The sequence below is a fragment of the Triticum dicoccoides genome, chromosome 5A (assembly GCF_002162155.2).
Source record: "Triticum dicoccoides isolate Atlit2015 ecotype Zavitan chromosome 5A, WEW_v2.0, whole genome shotgun sequence".
NCBI classification, from domain to species: Eukaryota; Viridiplantae; Streptophyta; class Magnoliopsida; order Poales; family Poaceae; genus Triticum; species Triticum dicoccoides.
In genome coordinates this window covers 310,468,131-310,485,154 of record NC_041388.1, presented here as the reverse complement: position 1 = coordinate 310,485,154, position 17,024 = coordinate 310,468,131, and the positions used below count along the sequence as shown (strand labels likewise).

General features: G+C 41.1%; 1 protein-coding gene across 3 annotated transcripts; it reads right to left on the bottom strand.

Annotated features, from left to right (window-relative positions):
* Positions 1 to 235: 235 nt before the first annotated feature.
* LOC119301168 lies at positions 236 to 17,018 on the bottom strand. 3 transcript variants are annotated; one of them, XM_037578077.1, is made up of 18 exons: positions 16,528 to 17,018; positions 15,916 to 16,143; positions 15,210 to 15,400; positions 14,946 to 15,105; positions 14,143 to 14,280; positions 13,872 to 14,058; positions 13,013 to 13,158; positions 12,693 to 12,875; positions 12,065 to 12,175; positions 7,582 to 7,701; positions 7,350 to 7,494; positions 6,871 to 7,034; positions 6,008 to 6,094; positions 4,366 to 4,691; positions 2,871 to 2,952; positions 2,640 to 2,779; positions 1,763 to 2,018; positions 236 to 888 (listed from the first exon to the last, which is right to left on the bottom strand). In XM_037578077.1, the coding sequence occupies exons 1-18, from the start codon at positions 16,816 to 16,818 to the stop codon at positions 559 to 561; spliced, it is 3,285 nt and encodes a 1,094-aa protein (XP_037433974.1). In that variant the 5' UTR covers positions 16,819 to 17,018; the 3' UTR covers positions 236 to 558. The 3 variants fall into 3 exon arrangements, with proteins under 3 accessions (XP_037433974.1, XP_037433975.1, XP_037433976.1); XM_037578078.1 differs by having other exon boundaries at positions 2,640 to 2,770; XM_037578079.1 differs by lacking the exon at positions 16,528 to 17,018 and having other exon boundaries at positions 15,899 to 15,987.
* Between the last annotated feature and the right edge of the window lie 6 nt (positions 17,019 to 17,024).

Sequence of the window (17,024 nt, the reverse complement as noted above, 5' to 3'; positions counted from 1 at the left end):
ACATTTTACTCAAAAAGTCTAGAACACCGGGGAGAATGAAAACAATCCAAACTACGGAAAGCATCTTTTCGAAAAATACAGGACTAATCTGCCTCCATTCTTGCCAAGAGCCAGTTTGGTTGGGGACGTTGCTATTGACTGCAAAATCCAGTGTGTTAACTGAATATCTACTAATTTCAGCAAGACTTTTCTGTTGCACCCAGATAGAAGATCATTTAAACAAAACAAGCTGGTATACTAAGAAAAGGCTACTGCGATACTAAACAGGGCCTAATAAGATCACATTTGTTCACTTCTATCACAAAATCAGTACACCATGCTTGAATTCCAGATTGTACAGTTACTGATCCATCCAGTCATTTCACATTCATATACCTCACCTATGGGTCGACCATCAAGATCTGGCTACACCAAAATTCGGTAACACTTTGCAGTTTGCAATTATAAGCAAAGCGAAGTTCTTTGCAGTTTGCAGTCATCATCCACAAAGACTAAGAGCTGGTATCCTACACTACTGTGTCGCCCGTTCTCGCAAAATTAATCCTTTCCAAGCTAGTGTCAATGTCTATGCCAGTGCCTTTTTCTAGAGCTAATATCACCTCTCACCTTGCCTCTAGTCTCAAGAATTCTGGAAGCAAAACAGATGAAACCAATGATGGCCATCGCATACAGCGCTCTGTAAGGTGCCAATGCCATGGAGCTAATAAAGGAATAAAAGCCACCTATGAGGTAGAGAAAGCTCATTCCAACTTCGCGCCCTCTCCTTCCGGGTAACTTAAAAGATATAAAGCTGGCAGTTGGCTGTGATCCCAAAAGTCCATGCAGAATAACACCAACACAAAGGGCAGAATCAACAAACCACGGAAATCTCTGACCCACTCCAATTCTCTGCACAGAAACAACAGGAACCGATTTAAATCATTACTGATTTAGCAGCGTAACATAAGTTGCTCGCTGAAGTAACATCATATAAATGTTTCTATGGGATGTCCGCAAAGTGCCCAAGTTATAGAACACAAAATAATAGTGTTCCAGAATCAAAGTTGGCAAGGTACAGTGACGGTAGGAACATGAATCAGGTTCACTGGGAATGACCCACTGGAGTCAACCATATCTTAGCAAAAAATCTATACCCTGAATGGTAGCGTGATTTTCAACCATATACACTAACCTGTATGCTGACAGTAACATTATATTTTCAAGATACACATTACATCATTGAATGTTCAGGCCTTTCCATGGATGGCATGAGTCTAGTCTGACATAGCAATGCAAGTCCAAAACTGAGGTGCCAGGCTGAGCTGCAGTTTCTTCGCAACAGTGATCAATTATATGAAGGTATGCTAGACAATACAATAAAAGCAATAGCCTGTCTAGCATATGTTGCCTAAATATTAAGTGCACAATAAGATGATCATTCCAGCGGTAAACCCTAAACTCTATAGTACGCAGCCTTTCCCTACATTTCTGCAAGAGGCTGTTTATAGGACTCGAACCCGTGACCTCATGGTCACAAGGCTACAGCTTTACCGCTGCGCCAAGGCTCCCCTTCACAATTAGAACGATATGAATATAATAATTCAGTTGAGGCACTGGCTAGAGGAGTTTTGGTCTATTGAGATGGCTGTTGACTAGTCACTGGTGCTGCTTGCAAAATCAGTACAGGGAAGAATATTTTCATGCTATATGTCATCACTGATGAGGCAATTACTGTCATTGAGGAGTTTGTCCAAAATCATTCAGATAAGTAAGAACAACAAACCTGTATCCAAGCAATAAGTGAAGGCACAAACATGAGTGTAGCTAGAAGATGCAGGATCATAATCCCATGCCGACAGTCAAACACTTCTAGCTGGCTGTCAGTAAAGCTTTTAGCAGATGTTGGGCTGTCATCCATTGGCAGAAGTTGCTCGAGCCCATCTGGTTTACTTTTGGATTGTAGAATAGGATTATTATCCATCTTGGATTTATACAGGTCCTTTTTCTGAGCGATGTTACGAAACGAAGCTCCTAAGAAACTGTTACAGTACCAAAGCATCCACTTCAGTAGTTGAACAACTGGGATTACATATAAAATGTATATATATATATATATATATATATATATATGGCCCTATATCACTGCATTCAAAATAAATTTTAAGTGTGTTTTATGATTCTAATCCATGCATACTGAACTGGAGGCAAGAAATTTGCTCCACCTGCCACTTCATGTCCACCGAAAGTAACTCACTCACTAACTAGTGGGCCATCTGTCCACGATCTCCACCATCTTATTTTGTGGTTTTCAGAATAATAACATATGATACTTTCATGGTATATCCGATGTAAATTGACTTTATTTTACAAGTCTAACTCAATTTTCGTGACCATTAGATGTCGTGTGGAGATCGATGCGGTGCCTGATTGGATGTACCTTTGTTATTTTGGTAGCAATACAGAGGCATGGAGCTAGTAGGAATAAACAAGCCACTGAACACTTTGTTGACAGGCATAAGTAAAAGCAAAGCCTTGTTTGGAATGCAAAAGTTTTTCCCGTTCCTATAGGAAATAAACTCCTGCCTAACTCTTCCATTCCAAACAGGCCCTTATGGAAAATCTTATAGCTAGAACTTAGTGTATATCAAGTTAAAACGTACCTGCAGAGGGCTGAATGGGCATGGAAGGAATGTGAAAGAAGTAACAGACCAAGACCAATTGCTGGATGAACGAAGCAGACAAGAGTAATTGTAGCGAATGCTACAGCTATATTTGTATTGTTCTTGATCATCTGCACAATCTTTTTCAAAGTACATCAGTTAGTGTCAACAAGAAAAATCAGCAAAACATGCATATCTGCGTATACTCTCATACTTCCAGGAGGCACTTACCTTGAGAGATTGAAATGAGAACGAGAAAGCGAGGAACTGGCGAACAAATGGAGAATGAGTACCGTCCTCCCAAGATTGCCAGCTGTAGATCATTATTTTATTACAAGATAAGTAATCAAAAAATGGTGTAATGTTTGTTGCACACATACTTGTTTCAGAAACTCCATAATAGTACACTGCAAGGCTCACTAATTTTACAATCAGATTTTCCTTTGTGGAGACCAATTTCGCAGCATGCAGAATATGAAGTGCATATACCGATCGCATCACAGAAGCTAATTGTTTATTCCAAATAAACAAACAATATATAGGTAATAACCATAAAGAAAGAATGTCCAGCTACTCCGAAGTCCCTCACCCAATTCAACACCACAGCTCTGACAAACTCTAGATACTGCTGTGCACTAGTTCTCATTTCTGAAATCAAATCTCACTTTCTTAGCACAAGTACTGATACTTACATGGGGTAGTAAACCAATATCATAAGTAATATACTAATTCAGGAGTCCACTGCATCATACAATAAGAGTATCAAATGTCGGTTCTATTATCTCATTATGCAACAATTATCCTCCAAACATAAGTAAAAAAGTCAAGTTTATTCCGTAGAGTATAATGTTTGTACATTAAGCCCCTGAACTTTAGATTGGCTTACTGAGCCCCCTAAACTTACAATCCCCTCGTACAATTAAACAATTTTACTACCATGGAGAACCCCTGATCAGCCTAGCTCTCTGACGGGGATCCCCTAGCTTTGTCAACTCACTGCCCAAACACGATCAGCTCCACGCACATGCAAATGATAAAACTGCTTCACTCCCAACATGCTGGACGAAATGCTAAGATGAGCGATTCTTTTCCAACGACATGGAGCAGAACAATGTCAGTCTGTAGAGGGACAAGGAAAAGTACATGCATCTCTATCTCCTCTCTCACTGCCCTATCTACACAACACGACAGATATCTTCAACGATGCACACCCATGTGGTGGTGGCATGTAAACCTGAGAGCGAGCTTGATACGTGCTACAACAACGAAAGCCGAGTCCAGTCTCACGTATGGCGGTTGTGGGCTCCACGTGGCAGTGACGACCCAGCCCCGGATCATTTGGTTGTTATGGGGGAGATTAGAACTCAGGTCCAACTCGATCGGACAAGGGAGAAGATACCCCGGAGAAAGTGGGGAAAGAATAAAGAACGACGGGAGGGAGACAAGTCAGGGAGAGAGAAAGGACGAAGTACAGATCTACGTGGCAAAACTGTCCTCGGGGAGTAAAATGATCTGATGTTAAATATTAGGGGGTTAAATTAGACGATTTGAAGTTCAGGCTGTTAATTGAACAATCATGATACTGCAGTAGAGTAAAGTGGACGTTTTTCAAATACAAATAATAACTTAACAGTAAGATTTAGCCTACTAGCTCCTGAACATTCCCTGCATCATGACAAGAAAGAACAGAAAAAAAAAACTTTAGATGTATTTAGCATGTACTAACCGTCTTTTGGCGAAGACATGTAGAATGGCAGCCACATACAGAATCAATTTCGAACTTAGTGTTACCAAAATGGTGAAACCATTAGCAACTATGTAGCAGACCACAGTAACAAACAAGAAGGTTCCAAATCGAGGGTTTTGCTGTGTAGTGAAAAATAAGAAGGCAAGGAAAAGAAGTATTGGCGTGAAGCAAAGGAACATCAACGGCTTTGGCTTCAGATTAGTCTCAATAGCTGACAAAATAGATGGCACAGAAGAGTCACGTTCCCATGCTGACAATTGTCGCATCAGGCCAAACAGTATTATGGCAATCATGAAACCAAGAATCTGCAAAAGACATAATAATAGTTTAACAGGTAACCATGGACAGTCTTATGTAGCTATCTGGCTACAGTAACTAGCAGTTCTATGCAAATATGCTGCAATCCATCAATGGTGTAAATTTGATGACTAATGACTACATAATCATCAATGTTGTACCACGAGAAACACATCATAGGCAAACCAGTGAAAAGAATCGGATGATCGTATAGCAAGAAAAACACAAAACCCGAAGTTCTCCTCTAAAAATCCTTGTGTAATATGCATGCCCTCGCCGCACAAAGATAAATACATATACAAATGGCCTATTAATAAGTATTATACATTCCCTATTCTGTACCATAAAAGTATGTAAAGCTAAAGCATCCCCTTTCTACAGGTTGGCGAAATTGTGACCCATTAGCCATTAAGATTAGCTTGTTTGTTTTAAATGTTATGATATCATGAGATATTTTGTACAAATGGATGCACGGAAAAGGTTGAGCAAGGCCTATAGATTTAAGTGGTTCAAACAGCTACTTTGTGGTGTTGATTACAAATACATCACTGTTGTGTCCTGCATTAACAATTTAACATACAGTATCTAGCCAGTAGAATAATTATGTGGTTCCTTGACCTTCAGAAAACAGTCAGGATTAATGTCCTTAGTAAGAAAAGTACCAGAAGGTCTTTACTTCAAGAAGATTACAAGTAATAGACAGTTATTTGCAGTGTGTTCAAAGACTCAAGCATGATGAGGGTCACAGTTATGAAGGAACCCAGGTGAGGCGAGGATAGCACACCAGGAAAAAAGACTCTCAATTCATCTGAACCCAGCTGCCCACCAGTGGTCTCTCCACAATGTTACTTCGCGCTGGCAGTGCTGCCTCAAACTCCCACTAGCCCTAACGATCAACAGCCCAGCAGCAGGCCTGGCAATGGTGAGTGGTGACACAATAACAGCGACAAGTGGGGCTAAGGTTAGTCCCACTGTCAACCTACCTCAATCAGCCATGAGATGGCAACACAATAACGGCAACAAGGGGGGCTAAGGTTAGCCCCACTACCTACCTCCCTCAATCAGCCATCATGTAGTCCCCAGTGCGCATAGATACCAGGGTGATGGCCGCTAACCATGATAAGAGTGCTTAAGAAAAGGGGTGTGAACAGATTATAGACTCCACAGCACCATGTCTTGTGTGTTACTAAACCTAAACTTCTAACAATCAATGCGGTTTAGCGAAGAGAGACATTATGATGCCACCCTCAAAACATGACTCGAGCTCAGAAATAAGGACTATGCTGCAATCATGCATAAAAGTTGTCCTGCAAATGAAGATTACCTCGGATGAGTACAACAAAAAGAATCTGCTAGTTGCAGCACCAAGCGAAGCGCGAAGACTGACTTTGTATGAGCAATGCGGGTCAGCCTACAAAATTTGGAGCCACCTAAATAATGAGTTCAAAGTTGAGATATAACATATTCAGTTTATGTCTAACATTGGATAAGAACAACTAAAATAGCTCAGTGACAACTTAGGGCTGCATGGACACCCCAACGTTTTCATGTTAGAAATGAACATCACGGTAATAAAAATTATAAAACCTTGAATTTTGGAGAGACTTCATTATGTGTCAAAGGTGGTACATGGCTAGTGGGAAGGAACTAGGGCTAGCAGCATCGTCAACATACAGGCTTGGTAACTGGCAAAACTCCCTGGGTGTGGTGAGCAGCATCACAAGAATAGAGAATGGCTGCATGGGGACTAAAATGGCAGTCAGTTGGCGACAACACTAAGGTGCTATGGGTGCACATCAAGTTCGTCAGAACTGTGAGCCTGAATCAAATCAGAGGCTCTATGGTAGGATCACAAATTGTGGGATCAATGTACAATCGAGGATCAAAATTCTAAGACTGATGCAGAATCATTAGGACTGGTCAGTCAATCTAGGGTCGTAGAACCTATGAAAGATGGTGATTGCTGGCCGTGCACGGCGGCTACAAGAAAGATATAACACAGGTATTAAGTGATTTGTACAATGATATTTTAGAAGATACAATAAAATATATAAGCAAGTGTAAAAAGGGTTTAGTGCATTACAAAACCTAAAAATATTGGAGTGTCAATTTCCATAACATGTAACTTTCCAGTGTCATTACTGAGGTTACTTCCAGACGAAAAAAAAAGTAGATAAGTAACCTTACCAGGACTAGCACAGTAGTTTTCTCTGCCCCTTGGTGTGAATCCCAAGTAGCAGGTGACGAATCAACCACTACAGTTTCAGAATAGATATTCGGAATAATGTGTATGCCTGATACAGAATCCCAAGCCAGTGCAACAGGTGGGAAGCACCGTAATTTACAAAGGTCTGCAATGCATACATATGAGAAGTTACAAGGTAGTAACAATGCTTAACCAAAGTTCCTCAATCAGATAAGTATTACTTAATCTGGTGCAACAGCCAGTAAGTTGATCATCTACAGATAGGTGTAGAGGTTATGTCTTGCATAGATTATAATGGCCAGAACAGAAAGCACACGGGCAATCATTAGTTCTTAAGTCTTGTATAAATCATAATAATGATCGGAATAAAATGCATAATGGCTATTGTTAGTTGTTATTACTATCACCCATTTACATGTAAAGACTAGGAGGAGAAAGTCAAACAGATGCAGTTGCTTACTGTTTTTATCAGCTTCAATTTGGTCACCAATATTTTTTATTCCACATCCAGTAGTTTTCAGTGAAAACAAAACTGGTAGAAGACCAAGGCTGACCGAAAACGACAAGGTTAAAGCCATTGGGTGATCCTCCTTCAAAAATATTTCCTGGCATCAAGACATCTAGGTTTCAGCCCATTTTGTATCATAAATTAGACAACATCATATATATTATGTTAAGTACTAATTACTAACTTCAGGTGAATAGCTAGAGTGGACAATCCTGCCAACAGAAAGTGCACTTGTTCCTTCCACTGGATTAAAGAACTGCCCCACTGCCATCGAAGCCGCTGGCGGAGGTCTGCCTGAAATCGTCTGGATACCAAAATATATTAGAACAACCAGTGTATCAATTCAATGCGCAAATAAAAGGCTCATTATGTGCATCTATTGATATTTTATAACCACAAAATGTACCAAAGGCGTATGAGATGACAGTTCAAACTAAACTGATGGATTTAGGGGCAGTTCAAACATTGCCACACTTTGCCATACATTTTTGCCAACCTTGCCTAAGCTTAATTCATCAAAATGAGAGCCACAAGTTGGCAAGCCTAAGGGAATCTTGCCACACTTTTTGTGTGTATGCCATGTGGGGCTCAAGTTTGGCTTGCCTAAGGTGTGGCTTGAACTAAACACTCACCTAAGTTAGTCAAACTTGCCTAACCTTAGGTGTGGCAACCTTTGGCAAAGTTATTCACAAACCAAACAGCCCCTTAGTTTTTATTGACACATTTTACCATATTTATATGAGCTAGAATTCCCAGACTTGCCGGTGTTCACGAGGTACATCAAGCTCGCTAATTATGTCAAGGTGCCAGACTTGCCGGTGTTCGTGAGGTACGTCAAGCTCGCTAATTATGTCAAGGTGCTCTGAATCCAGGCAGTAGCATCCCCAGACCTGTGTTTAGCACCTGCCGCTACTTCGCTTCACCACTGTCCATGCCTGTTGCCAACCAATTTTGACTTTGAGCAACCCCTGCATTATCACTACTCAGGCCAACTGATCTAGTCTCTTTGTAACAAGATAATCTTTAATCGTTATTTAATGGACCAAGTCAAGATAATCTTTAATCGTTATTTAATGGACCAAGTCTAATCCCTCACATTGCTAGCCTTGTGGGTACCAGCCGGACACATTGCCCCGACCAAGTCCATAACACCCTCTAATTTTCAATCCATAAGAACATCAGGTTGGTGGTTCTGTTATACAGGATGGACAAAAAAGACTTGACCTACCTACATATTGCCTACTTAGGAGGAATTGTCCATAATAGGCAATAGGCATTCTACAACTCCATATTTATTACTAATTAATGCATCAAACTGCATATTTATATTGAAGCCAACCGTACCAAATTCATAATAAATTCAGCCACACAAAGTGTCATTTACGTTTCATCTCCATGAAAACAAACAATATTTGGTTGCCTTAGGTATCGAAAGTAGACACAACAACAAAGCCTTTAGTCCCAAACAAGTTGGGGTAGGCTAGAGGTGAAACCCATAAGGTCTCGCAACCAACTCATGGTTCTGGCACATGGAAAGTAGAGGGACCAAAACCATGGCAATGATTTTATTTTTACAAAACATACTTTCTGGTGGATTCAACGTGCCTTACTCTTTCTAGACTTCCAGGTCATAAATAATAAACTAGAGATGGGTCTCATTATTTTCACGTGCAGTAGACAACTGAGCTCAGATTGTTTTGTTAATTATAACTGAAGCTCAGGTTGTTTGTGGTTCTCTGGTTAACTTGGAAGAATTTTTTTTTACATTTTTTCCTTATTCAACATGAATTTGGAAACACAGTAATCGCCTCTCTACTCGCATGTGTGCTGTACAAAAGTTAGTGTAAGATATTATATTAAAAGAACCCGACTAACCGGTTGGGTTTTCTCTTGAGAGAAGTGCATATTACACCCCTCAACTCTAGCTGTAGTCTAATATGCAACCCCCAACTCCAATACCGTCTAGTTTACATCCCCCAACTCTCACAACCAGGCCGAATTCAACCCTCCCCTCCCCGTTGACCAGTTTTGACCTGTTGACTGGGTGAACAGTAAATTCAAAAGAAATATAAATTGAAAAAATAATTCCGTTTTTTCACCGGGTGAACAGTAAATTCAAGAATATTCTAAATAAAAATTCAAAAAAAATGTTTTCTTATTTTGATTTTTTTCCCAGGTGAACAGTAAATTCTTAAGAAAAAATTCTGATTTTTTTTTGCATGGACGATGTTTGATTGCGTGATGTCCGTTCCAATTCTCAGCTTGTTCGGACATCTGAGTGGCTCTCAGCAAAAAAGACAAATGTGACATCTATGAAATAGTTAACAGTTCGTGTACTGTTCGGGCAGTTTTTTTTTTGTTGAGAAACCACTGAAATGTCCAAACAAGCTGAAAATTGGCACGGACATCACGCGCTGAAAAATTGTCCATGCAAAAATCATTCGGATTTTTTTTGAAAAAAAATAGTATTTTTTTGAATTTACTATTCACCTGGTAAAAAATCGAAACTGCTTGTTGAATTTTATTCAACTTGAGGGGTGTAATATCCACTTCTCTCTTCTCTTTGGCTGGGTTGAAAATATCCAACATTCAAATTAAAGTTGCAAGCTTATCTGTTTATGACAAAAAAAAATACCAATAGGGCTTGCCTATGAGTTGTTCATTGTTAATGCAGCAGCATCCCCATGTATTGCAAGGTTTTTGAGTCGCCGACTAATCGCCAAGTCGTTGGAGCAAGGTTTGCTTGCGCAGGCGACTTGGCTAGAGGAGTGAGTCGCACGGCTGGAAGGCTAGTCGACGATTAGTCGACGACTAGTCGGGCGACTAGGACCTCAAAGCAGGGCGGCTTGCTTCAGCAAGGCCAAGGGAGGGAACACTGGCGGAGCTTAGTGCAAGCAAAACTGGGCTGTGGCCCGCCCAGTTTTGCTGCAAACCAATGGGCCTTTAGGCAGAAATGGGCCATGCAGGTAAAAAAACGTTGGGCTTTCTTCAAGCTGGCCCGCCCAGTCATTTTGATGTAGCTCCGCTACTGGGAGGGAAGACTGGGAAGGTGAGGAGGCCTGAGTCCAAGGCGGGGGAGGAGGAGGCGAAGCTGGAGAGTGCGCCGCCTGTACGAGGAGAAGCACGGAAGAGGCGAAGGAGAAAGGCACATGGGAGAGCAGATGCACGGTCCAGATTAGAGCATATGGACGGTTTGGATTTTATTTGGAAGCTAGGTGTACATAATGGGCCTATTGGGCCAGCTCTCTAGCACGAAACAGAGGAGGAGCAAGACGCGTGCTCCCATCCCACATCAGAATCGCCGCCTCCATCGCTCCTACGAGCTGCTGCTGCCTTCTCCGAGCTGAAGTATCCTCCAAGCAGCTGCCTTCCCCCTCCTCCGCCTGCAACAGCACCTCTTCCCCTCCTCCTCCTCCTCCTCTTCCCCCTCCTCCTCCTCCTCTTAACACCTGGGGCGACTTGGGGCGATTAATCACGACGAGTCGCAGACTAATCGCAGCGAGCCACTACTCGGAGGCATGGCGACTCGACTTGGCTAGGCGACTCAAAAACCTTGATGTATTGTTTGTGAAAACATTATTTTTACAAAGACTTCTATCTAAACTAGCATCGCCGACCCATCTGGGCCACGTACAGCCACCGCATGCATGTCCTTTTCCTCTGCTCTGGGCGGTCAAAGCAAGTGGGACAAGAGAAGCACAGGGAAGGGGGATGATACAGTGGGAGAGGGTGCAATGAGAACACAAAGCAAGCAGACAAGTGGGCCAGAAAGTTAAGTCAGGCAAGCGATCTTATTCACCTGGAGTTATGTCAAGGGTTTTCACCGCCACGCTAAGCTGCCAATAACCAAGGGACAGGGAAGAGGCTGTGACAAAGGAGAGCAGAGGTGAAAGGCAGGTTCGCCTTGCCCTCCACTGCAAGAAGAGCTCTAGCGTCATGCAGGCGGCGAGTCACGGATGCTAGGGCAGTACAGTCACACCAGGAACCAAGAGTAGATACATGAAACTCCACTAATGCCTTCAAGAATATGACCAAATCACAAGACCACGGTTCTCTCCTCCAATCCATCCAACTCCCTAGCAGTAGGCAGACAAATGCTGGCTGCAGACGGACTCATACAACACCGGCCATACGAGTGAGCCAGACAGGGAAGACTGTGTGGTAAAAAGAAAGGCCACAGAGCTCCAGCAACCAACGAAAATGAACGGCCAAGATGGAGGGACGAATCTGACGGACAAAAATCTCAGAGCTCTAAGGAGCATCTATTTCCAGTACCGATTTAGTTAGGTAAGACTTGATTGAGCCTGATCTCACAAGACACGTTTGTGAGAACAAATGTACTCCCTCTGTAACTTAACGTAAGACGTTTTTGCAGTTTAATTTAAACTGCAAAAACATCTTACATCAAGTTACAGAAGTTGTATATTTGAATAGAACACTTTCAGTATCACATGATGGTAGTTATCAGTTATGCTTATTCATTGCATTTATGTACCCTAAACCACACACTTTTTTATTAGCACAAGTAACAAATTATCTTGTGAAGAGGTTAGGATGGAAGAAATTGAAAGCAGACTATATTCAGAAAGTTAACTCACAAAGAACATATGTGGAATTAGTTGCACAAAAGCATTCTAGATGAAAACAGGAATGGTTCAAGGGAATACCTGCCGCGATGCCACCGATATAGTCATGAAATTGTAACCATTCATATCTTCTGGACTCAGCAAAAGGAAGGCAGAAGGAGGCGGTTGCTCAGTTTGGCTCCCGGGTTCTACCTGCTCGACAAGCAATAATGATGACAACGTGAATAAGGGAACAAATGGTATGTTACTTGCAATAGATAAAGGCAAATGAGCACAAGAAATAGAATTGGTCCATAGTACAATGTGTACTGTACAAAAGCAACATTCAGAAAGAAAAGAAAAAAAAATACCCTCAAAAACAATGATTTTCACTGCACCAAGCATAATAAAAAAAACAAAAGGGAAGGAGGAGCTGCACAATGTAGACAGCACAGTAAAAAAAATACTTAAATCAATAGAAGTAACTTGATAGAACTGAAAATGTGAGGGTTAGCTTGTTAGGTAGTAGCCTAACATAATATAAGAAAATAAGATTCAGATGCTGCAGTTGATAGTATAAAGACAAAGCAACATTGCGAACAGAAAAGTCATTGAGACCATTTGTATTGTAATTGTAAACAGTACAAACAAGAAACCTGCATACATGAACCAGAAACATGGAGAATGCCAGGATGTAGGAACATGAAAGGTGAACAGTTAAAGATATTACCTGTTTTGGTGCAGGTCCTGCTGGGATTTGGACCATCTTTGAGGTAACTTCAACTATCCTTTTGCTAGCAGGTACTTCATTTTCGATGGACGAACGATGCTTTTCTGGCCACAAGTGAATCCTGACTCCAGAACATGGAGCAAGATTTGTGACAAAAACAAAGTGTCCTCTTCCATTTGAACCCTTCAACAAGAGAACAGTTAAGCGGACAAAGTTTATTCAATTAGACGCCTGCTAAATTTGTAATATGGTGTCCAAACAGTACGCAGAACTTTGAAGAAGCTACACTGATCAAACACTAGTAAGACAATTTCACCTACCAGCTTTTTAATATCTAACCATCTTCTCCTGCCATCCATCGCTAAAACAGTAACCAAATTTGACTGGATATGCAGGTCCTTTTCAAGGCCATCACTTGTCCATAGAACAGATGGTGGGCAAAAAAGTGTATCATTTCGCTGCAATTCTATAGAAAATATATTGTTATGTAAAGACGACAAGAATTGCATGAGATTTTGACAGCACTTCTCTTTTATAAAGCTTTATTTATGGCTGATGCCACATTTGTATTACAGTGTTTAGAGATGTATTTATAGATACGATATGTCAACTGAAGCAGTAAAACGAGGTAGAAATTATTACTGACAAACTCACTACAAAAACTGAACCACGTCTATTTGTGATGTAAAACAACCGTGTAATACCAAATTAGCAATTTTCCATACCCTATAAAACTTCATAAACTAGAACTGCCGTGAGTGTAATATTATAGCAGTAAAGTTAGTTAGCCTAAACAACATCTTAAATAGATTAGTGTTAGTACTGAATTGGACACATGATGAAAGAAACAATCATGACACATAATAGTATACATCAAAGTTGTTTTGAAAGAGGTGAACTAGAGCTAATTCCACAAACCGCTTCAGAACTTCCACAAGCACCAAAAAAAATTTTATTTGTAAAATGCAAAATGCACTCTAATATTTCACATTCAGAAAATGGCAAAGGCTATTTTAAAACATTAGGATGCCATATGGAAATGAATGGTCACTTTTGACCTAGATTCAGATCCCCGGCCAAGCTTTATGTGCTCATAAATAAGGGTACACATCCCACATCTTTTAGGCATTAATAGTCAATTATGAAAAGGATGCAACAAGGAAAAGAATGAAATCGTACCACCGGCTTCCTTGGTATCACTCGCAAGAAAATTTGAAGATTGAGAACCTGAAACATGATTCATCCAACTCAAAGACTGGGGAACTACACTCTGGAGCATTTTCGCAAACACAAAGACTCTTTTTTGTGAACTCAAAAATGGCTGCCGATCCACAGGATCTATCATGCTAAGAAGAGTGTGCGCGACCTGGATAAGGTTAAAATCCCCATAAGTACAGTACATTTCACTGTAGAGCACTTAATGCATTTGAGATGAGTAAATGGTTTCAACCTGTACAGCTAATTGATTGCACCAGAGGATGGATTGATGTTCCATGGATAGCCAAACATTCTTCACACTGGAGCTCCCTACCATAAACCCATGAGTAGAAGGTACAATGCCATCCAATGCGGCCAACCTTGACCTAATCTGAACCAAAATAAATGGGAACTCAACATTTGATTGGTATCTACTTTAGAAAGACACAATTAATGTCACAGAGTGATCAATTAATGCTACACCATAACAAACTAATCATGCATACATGTAGCATATAATCTATCTGAAATTCTATGAAATTTCAGATTAGTCTTACAAGCAGCTTCTAAAATTGAATGTAATGAAATTACCAGTATAAGCAAAATCACGTTTTAAATGTGTAAATTATGATTTAGTACAAGAAAAAACTAACTTTATTTTATATTTTGTGAACAGATAATTATACATCTGTGACTTGACATTATCAGAATACTGAGTGTCAGCAAAGAAAACATTACAACTTTACGAGTCATGCCCTGATACTGAGTTACTGACACATGTTCCTTAGTGCCACTGTATATACAACAGAAATTACTAATCATGGGAAAAATTAGCACAGATTTCATAATCTCAACCCAGTCTATTATAGAAATGGTCTTCTAAAACTGTGAGAAGTTTGCAGTATCCAAGTGAATCACATACAGCAAATAAGCAGTCATAGATCTTAGATACTTACAAACAAGGAAATATTGTTATCAAAGAAAATAACATAGACGTAATCAAATGTGCATAGGATTAAGTGATTAACTATAATATACCAGCAGCAAAAATAATACCTGATAATCATGGATGCCGCCTGATATAGAGACAACTACTACATTTGAGAGTTTTGGACTGCTTGTATGTGATACTCCTTTCTTGTATCCGTTTCTCCATTCTTCATTGACATGGGAGAAAAAATGACCCAAGGACGGCTGCAGAGCAACAGGAGGATACCTGGATGAGAAATCATTTTATGTCATGAGTAACACTTCACTTGCCCACCGAGTCAGAAGCAAAACAAGACACAGAAAAATTCCACAAAGAGGGAGAGAGAGTACTGGTGTGGGCTGGAGAGCGTCAGTATAGTTTCAACAGCTGATTTCCTTAAGCCCGGGTGGACAAGAGCTGCTCGAGCCACAAAACCACCCATTGAATGTCCAACTAGCATAACACTAGATGGCAAGTTACCAGTAGAACGAACATCATCCTTCGATCGTGCTAAATGAGATTCTTTGTATTGATCAAGGATCTACAAAGCACAGAACAAATATGCTATGAGCATTTTCAATGAAACATATCAGAGAATAATAACAACTAGTGTGTTCTACTTCACAGGAACAAAATGTGGAAATAGGAAACTGTGTGGATTTGTTTACAAGAGCATAATCATATCAGACATGCTAAAATTCAATGCAGTGAAATTCTCCTGATGATAGAAGTTCTACATTTTGCAGTTACTCGTTTCATTTTCCAGGGTGTATTTTGATTGGTTAAGACAAGGTTTTGACCAGCAATTACTTTCACAAAATGTTGTTTATGTGATAAAAATCACATTCATAAGTACTTTTAAATATAAATCAAATGACATTGATCTTATGTTATATAAATTGCACACAAATGGAGTAACTGTTGGTCAAAGAGTTGTCTTAACCAATCAAAATACACTACATTGTGCAACACAGGGAGAATAACTTATGACTGAAGGGCCCATTGCACTCTATGCTAAGAGCCTAAGATCATATCTTACGAGTTAGAGTTGGTTACCCTATGGATGGCATAGACAACATATTCAGTATGCTCCTCAAGTATGCGACCATCCATTGCAGAGTGTTCTCCTTCAAGATCAATAGTAAACCAATCCAGAATACGGCCATATTGTGATGGAAGGGAAGAATCTTCCAGTTCAAATGCACTAGATGGTTCCCGATAAAAGGAGGGCTCAAGTGGACCGTTTTGATATGCTCGAGAAGATTCTGCAGCAAATGAGCGAACCTGGATGTATAGCATGATAACAAAAGAAAGAATTCAGTAACAGCAATACAGCGACGACAAAATAAGCAAAATTGGACTATCTTTCCAGAATGGCATTGTGGGCGAATATGAACTTTAGCGGCCAATCCATGTTCTTCTCCACTGAAATGCAGGCCACGTAGGCTACGAATAAATAAATGATCGCAAGGTGCAAAACAGTGAAGAATATGTAATCCTATTCCATTTCCAATCTATCGGTGCCATATGTGGCTTTTTTATTCCAGTACACGTTTAGTCTTAGCTCTTTACGACTACTAACAAGTAGCAGTGATTGGACTAACAAGTACTAGCAGTGCTTGATTTACATGGCCATATTATAAAACAAACGTGAAAGCGGGCCTTCACCTGCTTGTAGCTCCCGCCGTTGCCGGGGATGAAAAGCACGGGCACGCCGTCGAGCTTGCGGACGCGCTCGGCGAAGTCGATCTCCTTCCACCCCTCGTGGTACAGGAACAGGCCGTACCTGTCGGAGGAGACGTTGTTGGGGGCGTGGATGGGGATGTAGGTCGGGTACATGTAGGTCATCTGGCACCCGTTGGGCGCCGGGCGCACCAGCCTGTTGAGGGCCGCGAGCGTGATCCAGGCGGAGAAGAAGAGCACGGCCCCCAGCCTGCAGTTGGCGCCGAATCCAGCCATGCCGTGCGTGGATCGATCAAATCCGAGGCCGCTGGTCCCGCTCACGAGCTTGGCATGGAGCCGCGGAGGAGGGCGAGATTCGAGCGGAGACGGGGACGAAGGAGGGGCGGTTCTGGATCGGAAGAGGGGATCTCGGGCTCGGAATCCGGTGGAGGCCTGCGGAGGCCGGTGGTTCGCCCGCCAAATGTTACGACGCGCGGCTCGTT